This window comes from Hypanus sabinus, chromosome 16 (assembly GCF_030144855.1).
Source record: "Hypanus sabinus isolate sHypSab1 chromosome 16, sHypSab1.hap1, whole genome shotgun sequence".
Taxonomy (NCBI): Eukaryota; Metazoa; Chordata; class Chondrichthyes; order Myliobatiformes; family Dasyatidae; genus Hypanus; species Hypanus sabinus.
The window spans coordinates 38368015-38380713 of NC_082721.1; the positions used below are offsets into that span (position 1 = coordinate 38368015).

At 42.9% G+C, this 12699-nt stretch overlaps 1 protein-coding gene across 4 annotated transcripts in view; it reads right to left on the minus strand.

The window, feature by feature from the left end:
- shdb (Src homology 2 domain containing transforming protein D, b) overlaps positions 1-12699 on the minus strand; it is a 347526-nt gene that overhangs the window by 96032 nt on the left and 238795 nt on the right. Inside the window, exon 5 of one of the 4 annotated variants that reach the window (XM_059991613.1) lies at positions 3203-3280. The exons of the other annotated variants lie outside the window; for them this stretch is intronic. Within the exon in view, the coding sequence (XP_059847596.1) occupies positions 3203-3280 (78 nt within the window). The remainder of the gene's footprint in view (positions 1-3202; positions 3281-12699) is intronic. 4 annotated transcript variants of the gene reach the window in all.

Here is a 12699-nt window from a genome sequence, read left to right on the forward strand (position 1 = left end):
CTTTAGTCATGGGGAGAGAATGGATACGCTGGCTTGCTGTCCCTGGAGCGAAGGAGGCTGATGGGTGACCTCAGAGATTACAAGAGGCTTAGATAAGGTAGATGATCAAACGATCTTTTCAATGGTAGGATTATCAAAAACATGAGAACATGTGTTCAACATGAAAGGAATGAATCCTAAAGGGGATGAAAGGGGAGTTTTGAATTGACTGACTGGTATCCAGAAGGTGCTTCCAGAGCAGATGGTGGAAACAGATACAACTACAACATTTTTGAGGCCTTTATAGAAGCACTTGAATAGGCAAAGCATAGAAGAATACAGTGTTGACTTATGTAGGCAGAAGGGAATCATGTAGATCGGCAAAAAGTGTGCAGGATGAGGAGGAGTGAGGGAACTATTTCTGAGCTGGGATACTACTTCTGAGTAGGAACAATGGAAAGAGGATCCTGTGGATAGCACTTTGTCTACACAGGGAGTGAGCAGGTAAAACATCCTTTTATGCAGTGGATTGTGGTCTCACAAAGCATGTTGCCTCCCAACTGTGCAGAATTCTTTCCCTAAACCTCACCCCTTTTCTGCTCCTATACATTTCCTTGCTGCCTCTCACTGTGCCTGTACTTTCTGCCCTCATTGCATGTGTTTCACGTTCTCCCTTTCTCATTCTGTAATGGATTTGAAACATTGCATGTTTGTTTAATGGTGCAGCACGAACAGGAGGGAGCAACCCAACCAATAATATGCTAATTGATTCAAACCAAACAAACCCAACTCCTACCCTACTCAAGACTTGATGCCTTTCCCAATAAATTCCAGCCTTTAAATACCCTGGCAAACTTTTCTGTGTTCAATCATAGATGAATTATAGAATGATCACAGTATGGAAAGAGGCTCTTAATCCCCTTTGTGTCGTCCTAGCTTTCTATGAGATCAACTCATTAATTCCACCTCCTGTCTTTTCACTGTAGCCTTGGCAATTTTTCCCCAACATATATTTGTTCAATTCCTTCTTGAAGGCCACATTCCAGTGTAAAAAGTTTTTCTTCATGTCATTCTTAATTCTTTTTCCCCTTTACTTTATACCTGAGACTTTCAATGCTCAGCTCCCCTAACAACCAAAACATTCATCTGCTATCCACTCTGTCCAGTCTGCTCATTAATTTATACATTTCTGTTTGATCTCTCTTCAGCCTTTTTCCCCCAAAATACTGCCTCGAACTCTCCAGTCTATCTCTGTAACTATCCTCCCTTATTGCAGGTACTATCCTCTACATTCCCTTTAAAGCCTATCCTCCCCTTTAATATGAGGTGCTATGTAAATGCAAGCTTCTGTTTTCTGCTCTCATCTGTCATTTTTCAGGATATTTCGTCTCGGGTGTAAACACATTGAAGGTTGTGTTATTACGTGTGTACATAATGAAGAACTGCAATTCCCAGTGTGCGATGTGGGCAGTTCACCCGGAAGTGGAAGTGACATTGGTGAGCTGGTCACACATACTCAGGTCGAGCTGAAGCCATGAGTGGGTCACATGAGATTCTGTGGAGCTAGAGTCATTACTGGAGAGCCCTGTAAATAAATAAAGTGTTAGCATTTTTACCCACACTGTATATCTTCATTGAGAACAAACTTAACAGAGGGTGTTGGCAAATTGATTCATTGTGTGGAGCCTCATAACTAAGTGCAATCTTGGCCCATCTGGAATCTCTGGAGTGTGATCAGCAGTTAACTCACTGTAGACAATGATCACTAACAAACCAACAATGAAAATGAACTTGTGAGCCTTACACTTAGATGGGAAAGTGATTTCCATTCTATTGGTCTAACACTGGTTACACTAAAGGACTCAAAAGCATATATCAACATACAGCACTGACCATCAAGATCGCAGCCATGGACTATCGCAGCTGCTTTTGTTTTGAGCAAGAAGGTGATTTATTTGGCAAATATTTTTTCCTATTTCAATTCATTCACAGAAAAGGGATCTGTTGGAAACTCCAAGCTTTCAGCTGAATCTCTTCCTGCATCAGCTGTGAAAGAGTGACATGGCTTTCTGGATGAGGCCACAATGACAATACACAGGATCCACAAGCTGTCCCATCCTCTATACTCTGGCTTTGGAGGCTGTCAGAGCATATAAAGATGTACCACCTCCATATTCTACTGTAGTTGATTAAAAAGAGAATTAAAAACATGCAAACCTGCAGCACCAGCTGTGAAGCACAGTGGTCTGATTTGCTTTGTTGATGCCCCTCTGTTCAACATACAGTGATGGTCCATTTTGTAAACCAGCTCATCAGCTGCACCCCTAAACCCAGGTCAGGTCATACTGTAAGATCATCTACAGGAGGAGCAGTATTAGCATACTGGTGGACGGCTGCACAAAGGTAGACTTGAGGCCCACTATCCTTCAAGCAGTATGCACCAGAGAAGGAAGAAACTTGCAGGCTGGAACAGGCCAGTGGAGATAGTTTCTTCTTGGCTGTCCTCCTGAACCGCTCAGCAGGTGGCCATAGGAAGTTCTGGCTATGGTGTTCAGCAGACTGTGTCCTTGTAAATCTAACGCTCAGTTTTGGAAGACAAATGGGGAATGCAAATAAAAGGAAACTGGAAACTTAGCATCTATGAAAAAAATGGGAAGAAATTGTAAAGTCGCAGTTGCCAAACTAAGCTGGATTTTTCACCTCAGCAAATGAAGTTCATCATGAGTTTTCTGGAGAAGAAATTTGACCACTGTTTGCCTGGGCCAAACATGTTTTACACAATGTACTGTGCTTCAGAAAATCACTGTCAATGCCTTCAAAGAAGTTGAATTTCTACCATAGTATTTGTATTTTAGTAAACAGGTGAAATTACTTTGATTCTTAAACCATTTTGTTCTTACAGTTCAAAGACTTGATGGGTTAAATGGCCTCTTTATTTAATTCCATTAATCAAGTAAATGAAACACATCTGGGGTTCTTCCTTCATTACAGCTGAGGGAAAACTCTGCCCATGGCCTGCCAAGCATTGCACTGTAAATTAATATTGAAATAAGAATAATTGGTATAATATATAACTGCAATATAATTCTAAATTCTGAGAACAGGCAATTCACGTTGGGGAGGATCAGGAACAGGAAGGGCAAAGGATGACGGGGTGTGAGGTGATTCCATGCAAGCAAGCTGGTGCAGAGTGGGGGATGGGATAAGCAAAGCAAGCAATCACCTTCATCGCTCACTGAGTCATCCTCTAGCTGTCCCACAGGAGGGGGCCAAGGGAGCTCTTTAATTTCCTTAATCTCTACTGCAATGGTGATCATGGACAGGTTGGAGAATAACAAGGGGGAGAAAAGGTGGGAGAAAAAGGACAGAAAGAGCTGAGAAAGGTCAAACAGCACACCCTTCTGATCTCTCCATTCAGAGATGATCTTTAAATCTTGCCCAGCGTTTATGCATTAAAATGACAATTATAGACAATGACACCCTTTAACCCCAGCAGACTTCCCGTATCCCACCATTGCCACGACCAGACCGGTTTGCTCAGCTGCCGTGTGTTCACAGCTTCATTTGTCAGCATGGTCCAGTGCACTGGGCGGGAGGGAAAGGGTAATCACAGGATCATTCAATCCTGAATTGCTCTTAGGCACAGCATACAGACTACAGGTAAAGTAATAGGCAGCCTGGAATCCCTCCTGGCGAACCCGACATGAATGAGCTCTTAATTAAAAGCAGAGAGTTCATTTCCACAAGCTTTCCCCCTCAATCAGTTTCAGAAACCCTGGAGGAGGACTGTTTGGTGTGAAGATACTGCAGGAGGGCTAACTTTGGAAATCCCAGCCCCAGAGTTACAGCAAGATGTTCAATAAATATTTTTTTCCTAGAAGCTTCAGAGCAGATAAAGCGTAACCAGAGACCTGGATCAGAACTTAACTCTGCACCTCAGTTTGTAATCAATTTGCTTGAAGATTAATAAGATCCAATATAAGTGAAAATCTTCCTTTTACTGTTTGCATTCTAAGTTTGAGACTTCATATCAAAACAGAAATAATAAAAGTAATTGCATTTATAGAAAAATTTTATAGACGTTATATATCCTAAAGGATTTTCACATTCAACTAATGTTGCGTGAAGTGAAATGGAAGAATGCAGCACGCGTTCTACACTGTCTTTCTGTAACTAGTCCCCTAGCACAAATGCTCCCAAGTGTTTTGTTGTTATACTTGGTTAAAAACTTCAAAGAGCAAAAACATGTTCTTTTAAAATTAAAATGTCAATCAAACTACCATTTCCAAGTTCCTGGAATTGTCGGGGAAGTTAGAATATTTGACTAAGGCACAAAATGCCTATTCCATTGTATCTCTGGAGCTCTATTTAATTGTATTGTGGCAATCCTTCTTATCTTCACTGAGCTGAAATCAAAACACAAGGCCTGCCACCTCCTGTTTAAATTTATCCTTTTACAGGACTTCAAAAACTATGGAATAGTCACACATCCCGAGTTCCTTCTGAAAATGTGTACAAATAAAAATTCAATTACTTTAAGTTTCACGTCAAGATGAGTATTTTGTGATGCAGCAGCTGATGCCAGTCACCATCAGTTCTCTATTTGCAGCTCTCCTCGGGAATGTGAACTATGTTGTCCTGGCAGCAACCATTCCCAGGACAACCTGTTCTTCACAACGTGGAATGGATCTACCAGGGCAACTTCCCAAGTTACCTTGCAACCTTCTGGTGGCTACTCAACAATCTCTCTGCATTTCACTCTCCGAGACTTCACCTCCAGAACCTATGTCATAAGTGGGGGCATTGAGACTGGACCCAAATAGAGGACACAGACAGTGAAGTACTAGGAACAGGACGGGACAAAACTAAAGGACGGGACAGGTAGCAGACTAGGCTAGGGAAGCAGGACCAGGACGAGGGACTGGGAACAAGGAGCCTGGGGTGGATTCCAAGCCCAAGGCTTCAGCGTGGGGTTCTTGGAGCTCGAGGCTTGGATAACTCAAAGGCTGGAGCTTGGAGGCAGACTAGGAACTGTACATCAACACAGAGCCAGGACTTATCCTTTGACAAGCTGGGACTCATCTTTAACAAGATACTAACATGAGACTGGACAGTACATAGACATAGAGCTGGGACTTATGCTTCAACAAGCCAGGACTCAACTTTCACTCCACACCAAGGTGGGACAGGACCATCCATTAGGTAACAGCAGAATGGCCTGACTTACCCAACAAATGCAAAGACAAGACAGAGCCACCCCCCCAGAGCAACAGCAGAACAGCCTGACTTACCCCACAGAGGTGAGCACAGGACAAGACAGATCATCCCACAGGGCAACAGCAGAACAGCCTGACTCACCCCACGGGGCAAGGACAGGAAGAGACAAACACCAAAGAACAACAGACAGTTCCATCTCTGCATTGGGGTTGTTCTGAGTCACAGTTACGGCCAGCAAGCTTGGCTGGCTACAGAAACAACCGGATCCCTGCCTAGCTCAGGGTGTCTGACAGCCACCCAGCTGGCCGGGGAAACTGCAATGACAGCTCCGACTACTGACAGCAAGGCTCCATGAAGCAATGGCTCTCCATCCCAGCCTAAAGATGGCATGTGGCCATTCTAGCCTTCCACCAGCCATTTGCTCCCAGGAAAGCTTGACAAGACAACCCCCCAACCACACTCAATCCCAGGGCCACTTATATTCCCAGCCACCAAGATGAGCATCAGGTACTTATGTTTAAGTCCAAACGAAACAAGAGACAGTTGGAAGACCCGGAGTCTGGAGTCTACGGACCGGACTGTGAACTGGAATGCGGACTTCGGACCGGACCATGACAACTAGCTCTCTGATCTCCAACCTTCTGAGCCTGCAATTTCCCCAAGCTCATCTATGACACTTCATTCTTCTGCCTTTGCAACCCCTAATTTACTGGCCAGCATGGCTTAATACCAACTCGGCTCTATCCTTGTCATTGGCCGGGTGGCAGTGCTCATCACCCACCTAAACGTGACACGACAAAAGTCTTCCCAATGTCTCTGTAACTCCATGATAAATATACAACAGCATTAGTACACTAGGTCTTTGAGGAGATTCGGCATGTCATCAAAGGCTCGTGCAAACTTCGACAGATAAAAGAATGGTGGAGAGAATTCTGACCAGTTGTATCACAGTCTGGTATAGAGTTTCCAATGCACAGAATCACAAGTGGCTACAGAGGGCTTTAGACTTAGCTCCGTCATGGAAACAACAAATTCGAAGACAATAGACAGTAGGTGCAGGAGTAGGCCATTCAGCCCTTCTAGCCAGCACCACCATTCACTGTGATCATGGCTGATCATACACAATCAGTACCCTGTTCCTGCCCTCTCCCCATATCCCTTGCCCCTGCTATCTATAAGAGCTCTATCTAACTCTTTCTTGAATGCATCCAGAGACTTGGCCTCCACTGCCTTCTGGGGCAGAGCATTCCACATATCCACCACTCTCTGGGTGAAAAAGTTTTTCCGCACCTCTGCTCTAAATGGCCTACCCCTTATTCTTAAACTGTGGCCTCTAGTTCTGGACTCACCCATCAGTGGGAACATGCTTCCTGCCTCCAGCGTGTCCAATCCCTTAATAATCTTATATGTTTCAATCAGATCCCCTCTCATCCTTCTAAATTCCAGTGTATACAAACCCAGTCGCTCCAATCTTTCAATATATGACAGTCCCGCCATTCCGGGACTTAACCTTGTGAACCTATGCTGCACTCCCTCAATAGCAAGAATGTCCTTCCTCAAATTTGGAGACCAAAACTGCACACAATACTCCAGGTGGGGTCTCACCAGGGCCCTGTACAGCTGCAGAAGGACTTCTTTACTCCTATACTCAATTCCTCTTGTTATAAAGGCCAGCATGCCATTAGCTTTCTTCACTGCCGGCTGTACCTGCATGCTTGCTTTCATTGACTGATGTACAAGACATCTTGAAGGGGCAGTGCAAGTTGGCTGCATCCATCACTAAGGACTGTGACCACCAGGATCATGTTCTCTCCTTGCTGCTAGCATCAGGAGGAGGTACAGGGGAATGAAGACCCATACCTCCCCTCCACCAGCAGATTTCTGCATGGTCAACGGACACTAGCCCATTACTCATTGTCTATTTATCTATCTATGTATTAAGTAATTTATAATAATGTTATGTCTTTACTCCATACTACTGTTGCAAAACAACAGATTTTACATCATATAAGACACTGATAATGAGCCTGATCCTGACTGTGAACATGAGAATGCAATATCTTTGAAATCAATCTGGATACGTTGGAGCCGTTCCAAAAGCAGTTGACATTGAAGTGGTTGTCGGGGTAGGTCTGGTAGAGGAAGGGGTCAGCTTATGTTGGGAGCTGAAAGAGCCACATGGCTTACTGAGTGCCTGCCAAAGTCAGCTTTACAGGAATGTTGTAACTTGATGCCAGCATTCTAATGTATATGGAGAGTAGAGGACAGAGGGATTTCCTGACCTGCTGCAATACTACTCTTTCTTGTGTCCTACATTTGCCCGGAGGCTGCATTTATTGGTTGAAAAAAAGAGTATCAATGCTTGCTGGGTCAGGTGTTCCCAGCAAATGTTGTGTCTCTGAATCAGTTAAGACTGAGACTAATATGCTATTTACATAAGGAATAATAGTCCAGTTGCTGACAGGCTAGACAGTCAAGGGCAAATGTTAAAGTTTGGCTTATTCATCAAGCAACCTGCTTTGTGTTGGTTAAGCAGGCAGATTAATGCACTGCAAAAGCATGCATCATGGACATGTACACCCAGATATACATATATATGTCTATAGTGAACAATTGCATACACGTGAGTGTGCTCAGACATTTATGTGTATGAGGGGTGATTGATAAGTTTGTGGCCTGAGGTAGATGGAGTCAATTTTAGAAAACCTAGCACATTTATTTTTCAACATAGTCCCCTCCTACATTTACACACTTAGTCCAGAGGTCATGGAGCATACAGATTTTGGACCTCCAGAAAGTGTCCACAGCAGGGGTGAGTGATAAGTTCGTGAAGTTCGTGGCCTAAGGTAGAAGGAGCTGAGTTATTATCTTCAAGCTTTCTGCATAATCGCTCAAAGAGTTGACCCGCATGTGCATGTAACGAGAGCTGTATAACTCATCTCCTTCTACCTTAGGCCATGAACTTATCAATACCCCATCTGTGGACACTTTCTAGAGGTCCAAGATCTGTATGTTCCATGACCTCTGGACTAAGTGTGTAAATGTAGGAGGGGACTATGTGTGGTGAACTACATATACTTGTCTGGACACGCCCCCTGCTGACTGCTCCTGTGGCTCCTCCCACAGACCCCGGTATAAAGGCGATTGAGGTCTGAGCCTGGCCTTTCTGTCTCCAGGATGTAGTATGGTGGTCAGCCACTGCTTGTTCCTTCTTCCAGTAAATAAAAGCTGATATCTCACCTTTATGTCTCAGACAGAGTTATTGATGGTGCATCACTATGTTGAAAAATAAATGTGCTAGGTTTTCTAAAACTGACTCCTTCTACCTTAGGCCACGAACTTATCAATCACCCCTTGTATATACGTATGTCAATGTGTGCATATGTGATTGTGCATTGTGTGTACGTGTGTGTTCTTCAAAATTTCTGCACAGGTGCATAGTTTGTATGTATACCCACGCCAATGATGATGCTGCACAGATTATTTTGAGTCAATCACAGTGCACCACATCTTTTTGACTTTAAATCATATGTCAATTTGAGAGCAATGTGCTAGCTAGGATGCTTGATTAGCCAAGTTCATAATATTCAAGTCTTCAGACTGATTTCTGTGTGATTATAGACACAAGTGAGCTCTTCAGCTTTTCTGTTTCTTCCTCAAACGAATCAACTCTAATCTCTGCACGAGGTTCACAACTTCACATTCAGTACATTGAATCTTTGAAATTCTCCGGCTTGGAGGGACATGGGGGGAAATTATTATGTTTCTGGACACTGAGGGAAGAGGGAGAGTGCAGGAAAATGTTGCGGTGGTAGAAGATCAGTCGCCATCTTGCTGGAGAGCTCTAGTGCCAAGCTCCTGCTCCTGTTTCTATTTTTCTTATAACTGATGCAATTCCTAACAAGAAGAGTAAACATACCCACTTTCACCATGTCACAAAACAGAAATGAAAACCCTGCATGTGGGGGTGTGAGCTTCCAGTGTCTCTCAACGCCAAGAATAATTAGTCGTGACAGATGTGGAGGGAAGAAGGTGGGCTGGTAGGGTGAGGTGTGGTCTTAAATCATCAATGGGTTTACTGTGTGCTAATGTATGGCGAGATTAAGGGTCAAAAATCAGTCCAAATCAATCCGGGATTTAGATTCTCACGGGTCAACATTTTAACGATATATTTAATATATCTGTCCCTGGTCATGAGAAATGCTTTTTGGACTTTTATCCCATATCTGGCCCATTTATCTTTTTAATTACAAACTATTGAAGGAACTTAGTGTCTCAAGCAGCATGTGCGGGGGTGAAAGGAATTGTTGAAAATTTTTGGTTCGGACCCCTTCATCAGTCCTTCTTGCAGATTGCTTGCTGCTCCAGATTCTAACATCTGCAGTCTCTTGCTTGCCTAGATACATCTGTGTTTGGCTCCTATTAATGTAGTTTGGGATACTTCATTATGGCCGAGGTGCTATTTAAACAGAAGTTGTTGGTTTTCTAGTGTCTCATGAATGTTTACGTGCAACAGGCCTGCTGCCTTCTTTCCCCAAACTCAGACTTTGTTTGGAGGCACTGCTGATTTAATTCTCCGCATAATGGGTGCAATCCCTCATTGCTAAGAGCAGCTGCTGACAACGTTAGAGAAGAAACAGAACATCATTGCAGTGTGTCACCACAGTTTCATTACGTTAAAGTGCCAGATTGTAATTTACAGGCCTACCTTTCCTGCCGGCGCTGCACATATTACAATAATTGCAGGCTGTTCATCATATCCCAAGGCTACTTTTTAGTGTGAAAAAAAGCGATTTACCCCCTATTAAAATGCATAACTTTACAAATCATGTTAACGGGTTGTGTTCTTTTCTTCCTCATTTTCACACTGTATGTGATAAGAATGCAAATTCAGAATTGGTCTGACATCCCATTTCATTTACCTCAGTCTAACACAGACTAAAATATTAGTCTATGAGAATATTTCAAGGAAGTTGGCCCCTTGGGTATTAACTGGTACTGGCAGGCAGTGCAGAATGAACACTTCCCTCTACAGCTCCATTTCATCAAGAATTATGGGAATTCGAAAATGTCATATTAGTCCTAAATAATAATTACGTATTGCAAACTCCTTGGCTGTTCATTTCATTTCATTGTCCTTGGAAGGAACATAGCAACAGGTGCAAGCCACTGAGCTACAGCATGTCTCCAATTACCTATCTTGATTCTACATTCCTTAACACTTTTATCTTGCCAACATATGTCAGTAGCTTGTATTTCTTTCCATATCATCTCTACTTCCTCTGCGTTTAAGTGTACTTGCACTTTTGATTTTATACTAGAGGCCAGGAGATTGCCCTATGTAATTCCAGATAAAGGTATTAGGGCTATGGGGAAATGGCACAGAAGAGGAGTTAAAGCCTGGGGTAGATCAGGCATCATTTCATTGAATGGTGGGACAGGTTTGAGGGCTGAATGGCCTATTTTCTGGTGTTCTTATCTCAGCTTTTATAACAAACTTGCCCTGACTTAGGTGATCAAAGCCAAAGTGCCACAATTAGCTTCAGCTCTGTTGTATAAAGTGGGATAGTCGTGCAATACTTCAGTAAAACTACAAAATCTGAAATAATTTCTGATATATTGTTTTACCAGATGGTACGTTATATATAAGTTTAATGCCTTCAATAAAGACAGATCCATTGATAGCTCTATTTCAGTTAATTGTCTTTTTCATGCAGCAACACTAATGAGTCTACAGACACTACACTAGTGAAGAGTCTGCGATGTTGCTTCAGGGAGAAGCAGAGCAGAGATCCTGCATGAAGAAAGTAAAGGTTGGGGCTTTTTCAGTGGAGGTGTCAACATGATGGACATAAGCGTGAACATGAGAGATGTAGGTGGACACTATCATTTTCTGTACATATGGAGAGAGTTCAGAACTTCCTGAGGGCAAATAGCATCTTTAAGGTATCTGGGCATGATACAGAGGCAGTGTCATACATGAGAAGTGAATAGCGGTAATGTTGCTGTTGTATGGCCATGGGCATACAGTGAGACATCAGTGAGTCTGCTATTGCCACAAACTTTCAAAGTAGTGGATGTGGTGAAGAGCTTTAAGAGACATTCTAATCCAGTGCAGTCAGAAATTTGCGAGTTGCATTAAGAACCAGAAGTGATTATTCTTGGATATGAGGTCCAGCTGGAGGTATTCCACACCTATTTCAATTGGTTGTAGCAGGTCTCTTAGAATGTGGACTGGCAGATGAGAAAATCCAGGAAAAATTATTTGATATGGTCGATTTAACATTTGAAGGAACGAGTAACTGGGTAATTGGATTATTATTGTCATATGTCTAGGGATATCGACTCTAGAGGAAAGCTTTTTTTTCACATACCATCCAGGCAGATTATTCCATACTTAAGTATATTCAGGGAGCTCAAAAGAGAAGTCAAACAGAATGCAGAATTATGACACAAGGGACTGCAGACGGTGGAACCCCGAGCAACACAAGAGACACTTGAGGAACTGAGTGGATCAGGCAGTATCTATGAAGAGAAATGGACAGGGTTGAGGTCCTTCATTTGGACTGGCCACAGACCACGTTGAATATCTTTCTTTTATCTCTATTTTAAATGGCTTAAAAATTGAAGTAATTGTGCTCAGCACAGAATTCCAAGGGAACAAGAAATCATGATGGCAATGTGATTCATCATCTTCCTGAATGAATCAAGTGGGCTTGCACGTAGGTCACATCAGTTCAAAAGGTGGACAGGCTGGAAGTGTTGTGGCTGCAAAAGATGGGAGTGTTATCATGGATGTTAAGTACCTGTCCAAATTGATCTGGCACCAGCGGATATGTTGCATGAAGTTACGAGTCCCTGAGGAAGGTAACCAGCAATTCACATTGTGATGCTATTGAGTTCAATGTCCACAAAGCCCTAAACTGAAAAAAGGAGGTTTCAAGTCCTATCCAATACAGTTGTCTACGGGTACGCTCACCATAGGGAGGTTATGTGTTGTGAGACTACAGATTGGGGGTGCAGCATGGTGGTGGGAGAGTATTGATATCCCCAGAAATGTGATTGTAATATAAATGGGCATCATCAGCATAAAATATACCCTCCATATGCAGGGCAAATAATGAATCCCTCGAATCTTGAGGCTATGTACCCTAGTTCTAGTCTCACCCACTAGTGGAAATAACTTTCTTGCATTTATCTTATCTATCTCATCCATAATTTAAAATATTTGTATAACATCCCCTCTCATTCTCCTGAATTTCAGTGAGCGTAGTCCCAGGGGACTTAATCTCTCCTCATAGGCTAACTAAATCCCTCATCTCTGGAATCAACCTGCTGAATCTCCTCTGCAGCAGCTGCAAAGCCAGTATGTCTTTTTTCAAGTAAGGAGACCAGGACGACACACAGTGCTCCAAATGCAGCCTCACTAGTAGGCTGTCAGCCAATAAGTGGATCAATAAGTGAAGCTGGTTATGCTTCATGACATTGGGATATAAACCCAGA